The sequence below is a fragment of the Triturus cristatus genome, chromosome 6, assembly GCF_964204655.1.
Source record: "Triturus cristatus chromosome 6, aTriCri1.1, whole genome shotgun sequence".
NCBI lineage: Eukaryota > Metazoa > Chordata > Amphibia > Caudata > Salamandridae > Triturus > Triturus cristatus.
In genome coordinates, this window is record NC_140589.1 from 533,590,835 (window position 1) to 533,606,837 (window position 16,003).

The 16,003-nt window shown below is 43.4% G+C and overlaps 1 protein-coding gene across 9 annotated transcripts in view; it reads left to right on the plus strand.

The window, feature by feature from the left end:
- Nucleotides 1-16,003, plus strand: part of MYO6 (myosin VI) — an 856,486-nt gene that overhangs the window by 778,987 nt on the left and 61,496 nt on the right. For 7 of the 9 annotated variants that reach the window (XM_085610973.1, XM_085610975.1, XM_085610976.1 and 4 more), the window contains one exon: nucleotides 6,654-6,692. The exons of the other annotated variants lie outside the window; for them this stretch is intronic. In XM_085610973.1, coding sequence (XP_085467099.1) covers nucleotides 6,654-6,692 — 39 coding nt within the window. The remainder of the gene's footprint in view (nucleotides 1-6,653; nucleotides 6,693-16,003) is intronic. 9 annotated transcript variants of the gene reach the window in all.

Sequence of the window (16,003 nt, forward strand, 5' to 3'; positions counted from 1 at the left end):
AGATACCACTGTCTACCCCACACTCCTGTCAGTGGTGACTGGTGTGTCACTCTTGGGCGGGTGTGGCCACCTGGTAGATATGGCGATCAAAGGCTCCATACCAACCTCCTGGAGCTGCGGGCAATCCACTTTTGAACGCCTTCCTTCCAGCCATAAAGCAGAGGCTGGTACAGGTGTTTACTGACAACACCACTGCCGTGTAGTATGGCATCAAGCATGGTGGACAGGTCTTGGGCCCTGTGCCAGGAAACACTTTGCTTCTGGAACTCACTGGAACATGAAGGGATTTTCTCGTTGGCAAACCACATAGTGGGATCTTTGAATGTCAGGGTGGGCGAGCTGAGCCATGGGAGGCAAGTGGGTTACAAGTGGCAGTTGCACCCAGATATGGCACAAGGTCTCTTCCGCACATGGATGAAACCCTAGCTTTCTCTATTTGCCACCGCCAAGAACCAGCAATACTAACAGTTCTGCACATTGGACTTTCCAAGGTCTCTCTCACTAGGAGATCTGTTCCACAAAGGGTGGAACTTGGGACTTCTGTAATCTTTTCCGTCAATACATCTCTTGCCCTGAGTTCTCAAGATCAGGACCAACCAGGCCCAAGTAATCCTCATAGGCATAGAGAGTATGATATTCAGAACTCCTGGTATTCAGCATCTGCCCTCTGATCAGGCTGTTTCTTGGAGGCCCTGCTGTTGCAGCAACAGGGCACGGTTCTTCACTTAGGTCTTCAGAATCTCCACCTTAATGCTCGGAGATTAAGTGGTAACTGCTTAACACTATTGACCTTCCTCTGAAGGTGGTTGGTGTCATCTTGGCAGCCAGGTATCCCACACCAAAAACTGTATTTGCCTGTCATTGGGTCAGGTTTGTGAAGTGGTGTAGTACACACCAGATTTACCTCCTCCAGGCTAAGTAATATAATGTTTTGTCGCTCGTCTGGCAAGGCTGTGCTCTTGGCACAGCTAAAGGGTACATTTTGGCTCTTTTGCCCTTGTTATGTAAATCACCTGTTGTGATCTGTTTATTTTAAAGGCCAGCAACATCTGTTTCCTTTCTCTCCTTTTGTCAAGCCGCAGTAACGTTATCATGGTCCTCACATATTTGATGTAAAATCCCTCTGAGCCACTTCACAACTGTCCTTTGTAGCTTCTTACCCTCAATGCGTGTTACTCGTCGCTATCACATCAGTGCAGCTAGCGCTGAGTCAGGCTCTCTGTGTTAACCTGCCAAACACACAGACAAACTGGGCCTGTAGACACAAGCATCAATCCTGCTGAAAGTTGTGACGCCATTCCACCTCAGTCAAACCATCACCGTACGGGTGTGCTGTGCTGCTCCTCACCCCTCAGAAGAGAAGAAACTCCATCTCCTGGACCCCAAAAGAGCACTGAGCTTTTACATTGATCTTACCAGAGAATACCGGGTAGACGATCAGCTATTTGTGGGGTTCATCGGAGAGAATTAAGGCAATGCCGTGCACAAGCGGACCACCTTCCGTGGAGTTTCTGGCCGTGGATATCTGCCGGGCAGCAGTGTACTGTAGGAAAGAAAATCTTTTCACGTTGTTACACCATTTAATTTCTATTTTTTTTAACTCAATATCGTCCATAATTTGACCCAGAGTAATGGGAAACCTCCAAAGAGCATCCCCCTGAATGTATTTTTCCATTTATTAATAACAAATTTGCATATCTGCCATGTAGGTAGGTCTACGCTGAAATTTGCAAAATATCCGCAGGTTGCAAAACTTTTGAACTTTTATGGGATAGTTGTACACCCACATTTGAATTTTTGAAATATAGCAGGTTTGTCGCCATGCAGGCCACTTTGCAGTGCAAACATCAAACTAAAACCATTTTTGTGTGTTTTAAAAAAAGGATAAGTCACCTGTAAACAGTGCTTATTGTGTTGGTGTTTTTCTGGAGCTCGGCAACGGCACTTTCTTCTAAACACTCATTTTGACAGCCTACCAATTGGTCGTAGCCTGTGTATCTTTTTTACACCACCAGTGTTTTACATTTCTATGTACTGTAAAAACCATAGGGAAACTAGTGCGTCTGGTCTGTCATTACAGCCTGAAGTGACGTGGAAGAGTCCAAAATGTTACGCTTGTGTGAGTATGATGGTTAGTAACGTAAGTAGCAGGACATGGAGTGATGTGAGCTGCAGTTGCCTGCTGAGCAATATCTTGAGCCGTGTCCCTTACGTTTTTACAAATTAAGCACTTTTTGTGAAGTGTTCCCTAAAGCCCAGCAAAGTCTAGGTGCATAACGTTCAGAAGTCAAATGTGCAATTTGTGCTGTCTTTGCATGTTTCAGTAGTAAGGGCACACAAGATGGCTTACTGCATAGGCTGGTAGCAGCTTTTCATTGACAACCTGGCAATGTGTTTTGAATAGCGTGTGTGTGTGTCAGTCTTTATCCAGATAGAGACTCCATCTTTGCACCTTTTGGATTAAAAAGCATAATAGCCGTTGTAATCTATTAGGGGACTTAACTCTGCAGTAGCAATGTTGCACATGTGATTTCCAGAAAGGTGGTACGTTGATACTTCATGAACTATTGACTGTCCGCTTTAAGACATCCACAACCCTCCTGCAGGGTAATTAACCTTGCTTTGACCCCCAGAGCTCTGACATGCAAGGGCTTGACTTGCTTCAATAAAAGGGCTCTGATAGTCAATGATGGTCCTGTAGGGAGATAAGGGGTTTAAGGTTCATTGGGCATCTGTTACCCAAAGGCAGGCACTGTGGCCTGGCATTACCTCTCATGTTCCAAAGACCAGGGTGAGTGGAAAATGTCATACTTTGGAGATTAGGTGGAGACAAGATGATGACTGTTGTAGGGGTACACCTGTTACCCAAAGGAAGGACTGAGGTCTTGAATCCTGCTTTCTTTTGAAGCCAAGTTCTAAAGTTTGTTCTCAACGGTCATGGAAACTGACTTCAAGTCAGGCATCCACCATGGAATAGACTTAGTCTGGAGTCCCTGCTGGAAACTGGAGAGGCCACTACTCTTCACTCGGTCCCCATAAGGCAGAGATGGCATATGAAACCAACAGGCACGAGTGAACTGGACTTTGGTTGTGGTTCTGTAGTGAGTGCCTAAGGAGCATTCCTCCCATCAGAAATATGTGCCTAGAAGTCCTGGGTGTCACTTTTATGTTCACCGATGGCTTTTGGAACACAGACACTTTCTCCAAGTTAGTACGGTTGTGCTTTCGGCAGGATACATTTTCCTGAAAGCTCAACTGCCTTAAAACTTTCTTAAGCAGGGCTTTACATAAGGGTCAGTGCTAAAAATGATAGCAGGTCTAACCTCTAGCAGTCATTTTTTGAACAGCACAACCAGGGCACATTTGCACAGAACGTTCTGCACAGGAAAGAGCTTTAAAGTGTCTAAAAAGTCTTTAGATTAGTTGTTGTGAATAGCTCTTGATACAGACAAGAGCCTTTAATGTTTGACCATCGAAGTATTATCTTTTTAACTAAAATGGTTTGGAAATGTCATTATGTTGACTTATTTCCTTTGGCGTTGTGTTGGATGCTTTCCCCATATTTCATATGCATTTTCCGAGAGAAGCCGGTCACTTCAGCCACAGTTACTAAGCACCTTACCATGTATACCTATAATGAAGATTCTGATAGCGGTTATCACTCTGGAAACCGCAAAAACTCGGATTTTTAGGCTATCGCTCATTGAATGTGTGCAACCACTTCAGAAGTGTGTCTGATTCTAGGCTCTTTTTGAGTCTTGTTCTTATACACTTGACATTACTATCATCTAAGTCTGCAGAGATGAGAAAGATGTTAGTGGGGTTGATAACCAATTGCCTCACCCCAACTTCAGTGTGTTCCACAAGAATCAAAAATTAAGCACAATACACGCTTTTCATCACTGTGGCTTGTAACTGCAGACTAGGGTCCCAAATGAAGAATTCACTTCTTATGTCGTAGTAGGAAATAAAGAAGACAATACTTTAAAGATTGTCTTGGCTACAAGAGCAGTTAATTTAAGCCACAGGGATACTACCCTTCACTATTTCTTCATTTGAGTCTTTACTACCATTTGGTGAAATTTAATTGGGGCCAATTTTGACCGCATGGAAAAGGTCAGATTCTACACCAGCTGTTCATAGGTAGATAGCTTAGGCATCAGACTGCACCTTACTATCCCAAATTACTGGTTTCTCACTCTACACATGTGATTTGGGCCTCATCAATGAAGATGAAACCTAATTAATGTCCCTTCGAACCACAGAATAGTGATTTCGAGAAGATGAGTGCAATGGGCTGAAACGTGTTTACATGGTTCGGAGAATGATGAAGACACTGGTGACCAAGGAGCTCTGCTATACTCGTTTCTGGTCAATGAATATGGCATTAGTAATACTGAAGTATGCCTTGATGCACTCACCTGACTTCTCTGGCACTTTCCAGTTCACCCTCATGGACCTACTCTTCAATGGACAGATGCTACTTCCTGAAACAACAGATTCATGTCTGAAATGCCTACAAGCAGAGTGGGGTTTGGTCTCATTCTTTAGTATTAACTTCACGTTGCAAGCAATTCTGGCAGCAATAGCACAAATACCACAGAAAGTGCAGCCTCGGTAATGCACACTGAAACCCCCTCCCAGCATCTTCCGCATCAGCTTCACTGGTTTCTTCAATAATAAAAAGATAGGATTGGCTCTAGAGGTAGACTGCACTGGCAGCTGCAAGCCTCTCTTCCATTCCACTCCAACACCTGCAAACCCACTATAATTTTTCTTAAATTTACGTAATCATCCAATGAGGGACAAGTGGTTATTTTCTGTAGAACTGAATGGAATTGATGAAAAGGGCAGTAAGTCCTTAACATAATGCAGTTGGGTTTTGCCCTTCCTCAACCCCACCCACACACAACCATCTTAGAGAAATAATTTATAATATTGGTGGATAAGGAGGTGCACGAACCGTTTTGGCTCCCTGGAGGGGTCTTTATTGTTACTCAAGGGGCAGAATGCAAATCATGCTAGATGTGTGATTCCTGATGAGATTTTTGAAGAGGCAATTTCAGAATGGGGATTTCCTTGCAGGTTTTATAGGCTGCTGAATTACAAGACAAGATAGTTTCTCTGAAACGTGTACTTTTACTTGATGGTACACTTGAGGCACGTAAAGTGTGGGCTAAAGGAGGTGAAGCAGACTGGGATCGCTTATGAGCAGAAGCGATGATGCATCACACATCACAGTAATGTCAAACCACTTGGCAGAACTGAACAATTAAAGTGGATAACTTGAGGAGACTGTTGAGGAAAAGTCTTGAGTAAAAGTTCAATATCAACGTTTTTAGGAAGGTATTGAAAGTTTAGGCTGTCCATTCATGGACCTTTCTTTCGCCCATCTCGAGAAGAAATGTCAGACGTTTTCATGCAGTACCCTAAAATGGGATGAGAGATGCTTTTCAGATCAAACTGAAGTGCAGTATATTTGCCTTCATGCCTTCCTGGTAATTCCAATTCTTCCCGAAGTTCCTCAAAATATTGGTTTGGGTGAAGTGCAGATACATTTTTTAAATGTTTATTGTTTTAAAAAGGAAACTCAAGGTCACATGGCAAAGTGCTCCGTATTGTAGGTGTAACTTTATAAGCAGTTACACCAATTAAAGTAAATATTTTGCTCTAAGGTTTTAAAAATTATATTATTTAAATCAATTGTCACAGTTACACCAATTAAAGTAAATATTTTACTCTAAGGTTTTAAAAATTATATTATTTAAATTATTTGTCACCCTAACATTCCCCTTTTTTATAATTGAAATTAAATTAGCTTCCATCGATTATACTTACTGTAATGACGTAGGAACAATCTGTAGTAGCCTCACTGATGTAGTGACCCTTCCCTGCAGTAACCCGTTTGGGTAGTGGGGGAATACCTTTACCACAGCCATCGGTGCATTCAGGTATGGTGTAAAGAAATTGTTCTCCGCTGTCCCCCTCCCCTTAAAACATCACATTTTCCCCCAATCTTTGAACATTTCTATTGTGTCCTTCTTGTCCTTTTGTGTTATTTCTTTTGTGATGCCCCCCAACTCCTATCTCGCCTCTCCGCCACGTGAGAGTTGTGGTAGAGCTGGGAGGGAGACTACTGTGACCCAGTCATTAGGCTTCGTAGGTTTTGGGCTTACTTTCCATCATATTTGAGTTTCTCAAATTAACATTTCTTTGGAATTTACTTTTTAAAGTTCTAATTCAATGAAATTGACGGTCCATGTATTTTTCATGGAATGTGTAGATCTCCCATTAGCAGTCACCTCAAAACTAATTTTGAGGGCTCTGCAGTAACTCTTATTCATCGCTCTCTACACGTTTGTCCACCCTAATCCAAATATCAACTTATTCAGCATATTTATCGAGGTCCTCCTCATGCAGTACTTACTTGGCTGCTTGGCATTTCGAGACATGCTGAACAAGTCACAGTGGATCTTCTAAAGCAATTGCCTCCTGCTAATTCTGTGCTTTGCGGTCTTCGTAAGTATCACTCGAGGGTTAGTTGCGAACTAATAAATTGTGGATTAAATTGCAATCTGCTCTAAGGAAGTCATTCTCATTTTTTCCTTCATGATGTGTTTTTTTCATTTACAACAATTTTATTTTTTTCATAGGGATGAAATGGCTAAAGAAATGTCAGACCTTTTACATAGGTGGGTGAAGTAGATTCAGTGAAATAAATTCAATGACAAAAAATGGTGGGAAATCATTCTTGTAAAGGGGATAAACATTATTGATTTCTAATTTTTTTTTAATCCTCATGTAATTTGCACAAATAAATTAGCAATTTCTCAAAATATTAATAACTTTACATTTTGTTGTATTGTCAGATGCATGAATTGCTGCCACAAAATCTATGCATCTAAACACCATTTTCAAGCATTTTGAATTATTTCATTGGTTCAAAAATCACATAATTATGGGTCCAAAATGTTGTTTTGTTTTAACGTTTTGGTCACCTTTCTGTGACTACTATGTTTTTTATGTTTGAAATGCTTTATTGAAGAAAAGTATAGTGAACAACAAAATACAGATCATATAAAGAACATTGTCCATACAGAATCAAAAAGAGAAAAAATAGAGGATCATCATGTGTTAACATAAGAAACCTGAAGGAAGATTTAAAAGCATTTTGTAAAATTTTTAAAGGCAACCAGGAAGAAAAGGGGGAAAGAGGAGAAAAAAGGAGGAGAAGAGAAGGAAGGGAAAGGAGAAAGAAAAAGGTAAATATGAGGCGTTAGGAGAAGAATAGATAAAGAGATCAGAGAAAGACTAGGTAAAATAGAAACAGCAAATAAGCCAAGGATAGGGAATAGTTGAAAGGCAGGAAAGACAAATGCAAATGTAAAAGATACAAGAAGAAGAAGAAGGACAGAGAAAGAGTCACTTATGGGGGTTTAAAATTCTCAGAGGATAAAGGAGAGATAGATTTCAGAGCCATGCGGTCAAGATATGTTGTGAGAGGCAACCAGAATAAATCTCTATTGAGGGTAGGAGTGGAGGCAGCGGCAAAAGGGACATCGAGCCTATGATAGTGACAGAGAGAATTCCACCAACATTGTATAGAGAGCTTAGAGAGATCCTTCCAGTTAGAAGAAATGTGTTGGAAAGCCAGAGCCAACATAAGATCTAATAGACCAGAGGAGTGAGAAGAAATATCAAGAGTGTCGGAAATACTACCTAAAAAAAGAAGAGGGATAGAGTATGGAATAGAGATAGAAAATAGACGAGAGACATAAGACCACACCTGATCCCAAAGTGCGAGAACAGAAGGGCACAGAAAAAGTAAATGAAAAAGATCAGCATTAGGGGCAGAACAGGTCCAACAGGTAGAGTCCTTATCAGGAGAAAAGCGAGAAATAGAAACAGGAGAGAGATAGAGTCTATGATATAGAAAGAACATAGATTGAGTTAGTGAAGCGGAACGGGAAATTTTTAAAGACCTGGCCCAAACTTTGTCCCAAACAGCTATAGGCCAGTCACAGCCCAGATCCAGCTCCCAAGCAAGTTCCAATTTAGATTTCGGGCGGGTCGGATTGGGGGAGGAGAAGAATTTATAGATCAGAGAGGCTTTAGGGAGAGTAGACAAGATCTGAAGAAGTGGGGAATGGGATACGGGAGAGGATGACAAGGGAAGTGAATAATAAACATCAAGTATGATGGCCATGAGGACAGTGAATCTGCGGAAAAAAGACTGGGGGCATTGAAACAGAAGTCGGAATCGAGGAAAAGAACATGGAAGAAGACCATCGAAAAGTTGGTTAACCCACATCAGACCCTTTGATCTCCACACAGTCCAACAAATAGGACGATTATTGAGGAGAATAAGCGAATTGTACCAGATAGGGGAGGCCAAAAAGGATTCACGAGAGACTGGATCAGGACGGACCAGAGCATGTAAAAGAGAAGAAGTGTGCTTGAACAGGAGTGGTTAAGTTCTTAGCAGAGAAATGTACAAATTCAGATAGAGAGAAAGGAGAGAGGAGTGAGCGTTCAATAGAGAGCCAAAGAGGAGCAAGAGGGGAGGGTGCGAGAACAAGCCAATTAGAAGCCTGACGGAGAGAAAAAGATTTATGATAGAGACGGAAATCCGGAAAGTTGACTCCGCCATTGGATTTCGGTTTACGAAGAGCAACTAGAGCAACTCTCGATTTTTTATGATTCCATAGAAACTTAGAGAGACAGGAATCGATGCGTTTGAAGTAGATATCAGGGATATGAATGGGGAGCATGGAAAAGATGTATATAAGAATGGGAGATATCATCATTTTGATCGAATCCAGCCGACCCCACCATGAGAGAAAGAGAGGATTCCAAGAAGAGAACAACTTATCAATACGGGATAATACAGCAGACATGTTCAACCGAATAGATGAAGAGATGGAGCTAGAGAACCAAATTCCAAGGTACTTAATTTTAGAGGAATTCCATGCAAAGCCAGTGGTCGAAAACTGATGAGGGAGACAAAATTTGGTAAGAGGAAGAATCTCAGTTTTATCAGAGTTAATCTTGTAACCAGAAACTTGGGAAAAGGAGTTAAACTCAAGAAGTAAGGCCGGAATGGATTGGTCAGGGTCAGAAATAAACAAAAGAATGTCATCTGCATACGCAGAGAGTTTCAAATGAGTCTTGTCATAAGGGAAGCCAGAAATAGAAATGTTATTTCTAATAGACGTAAGGAATGGCTCTAAGGCTAGAACAAAAAGTAGAGGGGACAAAGGGCAACCCTGACGGACGCCGCGCTGTAAGGGAAAATAGGGGGATAGTTGACCATTAACTAAAACAGATGCTTTAGGGGCGGAATAAAGTAAAGAAACAAGAGAAATAAAATTAGGGCCAAAACCGTGCCAGCGCAAGGAGGCAAACAGAAAGGACCAATCTACTCTATCAAAAGCTTTCTCAGCATCAACCGAGATGGCGGCTAAAGAGATGTTGAGAGAAGGTACTTTATTTAGAACATTGAGGAAAAGGCGGGAATTATCCGAGGTGAGCCTGCCCTTTACAAATCCACACTGTTCCTTACCTATGAGATGCGGGAGGAGAGGATCCAAGCGCAGGGCAAGAAGTTTAGCAAATAATTTATAGTCTACATTAACAAGGGATATTGGGCGGTAATTTTTACAGAATTGGGGGTCGCGACCCTCTTTAGGTATAAGGCAGATCGTAAAAACCAAAGGAAGTGATGGACGGAGTGTTGAACATTGCAAGCACTCACCCCCAGTCATCTGATCTGGGTTTAATCCATCACCGTTCTTTAGCCCACTCTGCCACCCCAGTTCAGACATGGCCATATGCAAATCAGTCTGACCCCGTGCCTCATGGGAACAGTCCAGCCCGAACTGCCAAGCCATGTCTTCCCTGGACCGGAAACAAGCTTCCTAGGACCGGTTTCTGGCATTTCAGCCGTCTTCAGCCAGGCTTGCTTGAATCCAGTGGCAAAGTGAGCAAGGGACTCACGTCTGAGCATACCCTGCCAACTTATGGTGAACAAAGCAAAAACCAAAGGAAGTGATGGACGGAGTGTTGAACATTGCAAGCACTCACCCCAGTCATCTGATCTGGGTTTAATCCATCACCGTTCTTTAGCCCACTCTGCCACCCCAGTTCAGACATGGCCATATGCAAATCAGTCTGACCCTGTGCCTCATGGGAACAGTCCAGCCCGAACTGCCAAGCCATGTCTTCCCTGGACCGGAAACAAGCTTCCTAGGACCGGTTTCTGGCATTTCAGCCGTCTTCAGCCAGGCTTGCTTGAATCCAGTGGCAAAGTGAGCAAGGGACTCACGTCTGAGCATACCCTGCCAACTTATGGTGAACAAAGCAAAAACCAAAGGAAGTGATGGACGGAGTGTTGAACATTGCAAGCACTCACCCCCAGTCATCTGATCTGGGTTTAATCCATCACCGTTCTTTAGCCCACTCTGCCACCCCAGTTCAGACATGGCCATATGCAAATCAGTCTGACCCTGTGCCTCATGGGAACAGTCCAGCCCGAACTGCCAAGCCATGTCTTCCCTGGACCGGAAACAAGCTTCCTAGGACCGGTTTCTGGCATTTCAGCCGTCTTCAGCCAGGCTTGCTTGAATCCAGTGGCAAAGTGAGCAAGGGACTCACGTCTGAGCATACCCTGCCAACTTATGGTGAACAAAGCAAAAACCAAAGGAAGTGATGGACGGAGTGTTGAACATTGCAAGCACTCACCCCCAGTCATCTGATCTGGGTTTAATCCATCACCGTTCTTTAGCCCACTCTGCCACCCCAGTTCAGACATGGCCATATGCAAATCAGTCTGACCCTGTGCCTCATGGGAACAGTCCAGCCCGAACTGCCAAGCCATGTCTTCCCTGGACCGGAAACAAGCTTCCTAGGACCGGTAGCCTCGTGAAAAGTACCGGCAGCTGTGCCAGAGGTAAAGAAGGATTGGAAGAGGGAGAGAAATTTAGGAAGCAGAAGATCTGAAAAATGCAGGTAAAATTCCACAGAGAAACCATCCGGACCCGGAGATTTACCTTTAGTTAGAGACGTTAAGGCGCTATCCAGTTCGGTAATAGAGAGATCAAGTTCAAGATCAGGGAAGTTAAGATGAGAAGTAGAGGGGGCAGGAATTTTATCCAAGTAGGATTGAATAAGAGAAGCCGAAGGGGGGGACTCAGGAGTATAAAGAGATTGGTAGAAACATTGAAATTGGGTGAATATATCCTGCTCCTTATGCAAGAGAAGATTATCGGTGGAATAAATCGAATCAATCGAGTTACGCTCCTTGCGAGACTTAAGGTAGTTGGCCAAAAGTTTACCTGATTTGTTGCGACCCCCGTAGTAGCGGGCACTGCTCCGAAGTAATATTGAAGACGCATTATCAGTAGTGGTTTTGTTAAAATCGAGTTTGGCGCGTATAAGGTCTGGTAAAACCGTTTTAGTAGAAGAAGTGTAGAATTTATGCTCCAGGGATTTAATATGGGAGAGAAGGTCTTTCTGTTTCTTAAGGTAACACTTCTTTTTCTTTGAGACAAAATCAATCACAAAACCGCGAGCGGTAGCCTTAAAAGAGTCCCAAATAACATGAGGAGCTAAAGAGGGATCAGAATTAAGAAGAAAAAATTCCGTAGCAAAAGAAAGAAAAGAAGAGGAAAAGAGGGGATCCAAAAGAAGAGAGTTATTGAAACGCCAACGAGAAGATTTGGGATGAGGAGGGAGAAGATCAAGAACTGTGACAATGGGAGCATGGTCTGAGATAACTATCGGCTCTATAGACGAGGATAGAAGATTTTGAGAAAGAGACTGAGAAAGGAAGATGTAGTCAATCCGAGAGAAAGAGGCATGAGGAGGTGAAAAGAAGGAATAGTCCAGAGAGTCAGGGTGGGACAGTCTCCATGAGTCAAGAAGGTGAGATTTAGAAATAGTGTCAAGGAATTGCGTATGTGATTTGTGGGGGGTAAAGCGGGCAGAGGATTTGCGATCAAGAAACGGGTCAACAATTTGATTACAATCCCCCCCCAAAATGAATAGGGAATCACTGTATTGAAAACATTTAGAAGTTATTAGAGGCCAAAAATTACAATTGGGATGAGTGGGACCATAAACATTAAAAACAGTCAAGGATACAGAATTGATTAACAGCTTAACTAAGACCCAACTGCCATCAGTATCATTCTCTTGAGAAAGAACTTTACATTTGAGTTTCTTGTGACACAAAATGGCCACACCATTCTTTTTATTAGATGTAGGAGAAAATAAAACCGTTCCCACCCAGACTCTCTTTAGTTTAAGAGACTCCGCCTCAGAAAGATGAGTTTCCTGTAAAAGAACTAAATCAGGAGTATAAGAGGCTAGATGGGAAAGCACTCTCTGTCGTTTAATAGGGCTAACAAAACCTTTCACATTCCATGAAATAACTTTGAATTAAATAACAATAAAATGTGCAAGGAACACAGAAAAGGCATAAAACCAAGAACGCCATAAAGGACAACAACAAATGAATGAGAGAAAAGAGCAAGACAAAAGAAAGTTAGGAGATACAGTAAGAGAAGAGCAAAGAAAAAGGAAAGAGGGAAAGAGGGGAAGAGGGAAGAAAAAAGAAGTACAAGAAGAGACAGTACATATCCAAAACGGATGACTGAGGAAAACATACCTGAAGAGGGAAGGGAGACGACAAGATGACGATGGGGTATGGGAGGATTCGACAAGAACGGCCTCCTAAGCCGGAGAGCAACACACCGCACCAGGACGGGATATGAGGAAGACGAATCGTATGAGACGGAGAGGGATACAAAGGGTTTATCGAATAATCTAAGGGAGGGAAAAAGAAACGTGTTATACAAAAGTCATGGTAAGATAAACAGCACAAAAGCAGACATTATATGTAAAACAGAAAACCCAGACAACAACCACTATATAATCACATCAAGCAGGAGAAGAATCAAACCAAGGAGAGAATATTTCAGCAAAAACCTGCAAGGAGAAAAACCAAACAGATAAATAATCAACCAGTTGTAGGATTGGATGTATCCATGCCAGCATTGGTCTGAATGTGAATAAAATTCTTGAGTTCAGCCGGATCTTGGAAAGTCTAGGTGTTGTTTTGATGAGTTACCTTGAAGGTACAGGGGTGAAAGAGGCCATATCTAGCTCCAATAGAGCGCAGAAGAGCACGAAGAGACAAGAATTCCTTTCTTCTGGCAGCAGTGACATTAGAGACATCCTGAGAGAGAAAAACTCTCTGACCCATCCAGGACACTTGGCGCTTCGCTCGAGCTGTAGAGAGGACCAGAAGGAGATCAGTAAACTTGAGGAAGAGGATGATGACCCCTCGCGGTTTGGTTGAGGAGGAGGAGCGAGGGCCAAGTCTATGGGCTCGTTGGATACTGAGAGAGGTAGTAGCGGGAAGGTCCAGGAGTTTCAGAAGGAAAGAGGAGAAAAACGTAACAGGATCATCTCCTTCCAAGGATTCCGGCAGGCCATAAACGCGTAGGTTGTTCCTCCTATTCCTGTTTTCCAAATCTTCAGTGTGCTGTTGAAGGGCGAGAAGAGACTTTTCCAGAGAGGAGATGCGTTGAGAGTTTGACTGAATCTCTGGAACCTGCTGCTCCACAGAAGAAACACGAGCTTCCATAGTTGACCATTTAGCCTCAAAAAGCTGCATCTTAGTATTAGTCTCCTCCACGAACGGGCGCAAAGCGCGAATCTCCTCAAGTATCAACTCCATAGATATAGGGGATGGAGATGACTCAGATGGAGGAGGAGAGGAGTCCTGCTTCAAGCGCTTAGGTAAGGAGGCAGAAGGAGAAGACTTGCTGGAGGTAGGTTGTGATGGAGAAGAAGGGGTGGAGGATATTGTCGCCATTTGATCTGTGGGAGGAGGATGAGAAGAATGACCTGCTGTTGAGGAAGAGGCGGAGGAAGGTGGAGTCTTCGAGGGCACAAAGACAAACTTTGGGTTGCGTAGCTTGCCCATAGAAGCCTGAACGTGCCAGTGATAGGAAGGCAAAGAGGCAAACCAACTCAACGACCTGCACTCAAAAAGCAAAGAATGTCAATATGTCCGGTCTGAAAAGCCCAGCGGTCAGCAGGAGCAGTGAAGGACACCAGGAAAAATCATGAAGAAACCCCGGACCCAGAGGTAATGCAAACAGGAGTTAAAGAGTGTTTCCAGTAATAACAAGGAGGTCACCAGTGGGCGCGAAAGCCATGCGCACTAAGACGTGGTGAACATAATTGCAACAAAAAACCAGCACGAAGACGCAATGAGGATGGTATGAGTCTTACGTCTTGAGACTGAAGTAAGTTATCAAGGAAGAGCACAGCGCATGTGATAGCCTGCGAGGGGAGCATGAAGGCAGAGGTCACTCAGGAAGCAGCGTCGACATGAGGAATAAGTTGCAAACATAGCGCACTGACAGGGCGCAAAACACAAAGGAGAGGTCCTTAGTTGCTAAGAATAATGTCCAGTGTCTGGAGGAAGAACAGGAAGAGCATGTCTGCAGTCACCTCAGCGACGCGCACACATCGCGCATATTACAAAATGGCGGTCGCGCTGAGGGACTTACATCGAGAGGCATGAATGGGCGAAAAACTGCAGGAAAACGAAGTCTGGCAGTCACATCATCAGCACGAAGTCATCCGCTTACAGGAGCCACAAGAAATCCGCCGAAATGGTCGCGGATAGCGGCGAAGAGATGAAAAGTCCGCCGCGGTGCGGGAGAGCTCCGGTCTCAGGCGGCCATCTTGTTCGGCGTCCAAGCCACGCCCCGTGACTACTATGTTTGAGCATCTATATAGTGTATATTAATGGTAACCTTGTAACGTGGTCCTATTTTGCTATTGGGCCGAGGGAGGATGTTCTGGTAGTTTGTAAAGTAAATGTCACCTCAATCCAGTGATGGCAGTAAAGGATCATATTGTCTTAATCCTTAAGAATTTTTAAATATTGCATTTATATTTTGGTGCAGTTAGCATGAACATATTTTTTTCTCACAACCAGAAATATTGAAAACAGGAAGTGACATACTGTGATGTTCCCTTGTGGTAAAAAGATGGTGATGGAGTTGCTGTGCTAGTACAAGCTGGTTTCGCTAAATGCGTAATTCAACTGCTTACAACAGCTCAAAAAAATGTTGTGTGTTTCCTGAGTGAAACATTTTCATTGAGAAGAATGAACTTTTTGCTACAAGATATCGAGCTGTTTTCAACTGATGCCGAGTTTCAAATCCATATTTTTCTTCGGGTCTCACCTACAGAGAGGTCTAGCTGTCAAACACCTCTTGTCTAAAATACAATATACACAGGGGGACTTTGGGTCAGCCTTTTGCACATAATTGGATAGCCTTCTTGTCTGTCACAGTTCTCTGCCCTTCATTGGATAACTTTCCGAGTCCCGGGCCCCTAAACGATCCCTGCTGTAGAACGTTTCTGATTGGATGACTTGTAGTCTTCCGCTGCTTATGCGCAGACTCCTTTTAGGCTCGCGTAATCAATAATAATAGGGTTAGATTAGGCAGCGTCTTTGGTACAACACGGCATGCGTCTACCTGCTCAATGCACTGCAGTCTCCCAGCCAATTCCTGCTGCAGTGATTAGACGCACAGAAGTGACTTCTCACTCGAGCTCATTAAGGACTGAGGATGGAAGCCGGGAGCCTGTCACTGCACCTCGCCTTCTGTCGCTGCCATCTGAATGCCTGTCTGGTGCCAGCAACAGAGGAAATGCTCGTCACACACCCCGTCAACTCCTGAAACCTACAGCTGTGACGTTCAGATGATATGGGTGGGCAGGGTCGGGGGAGGTATAACGTAATTACATTTTTTGAATAAACAAAATGTTACACTGGCAGTAGTGCACGACCCGGACTTCACCATGCTATAGTAGCAACAACAAAACGCGCCTCGCTTGCTTTGCACACAATGCAAAAACCACAAAGAGCACCCCTAAGTTTGCACCAAAGGCACAGTCTGCCGACGTCCGTTATACG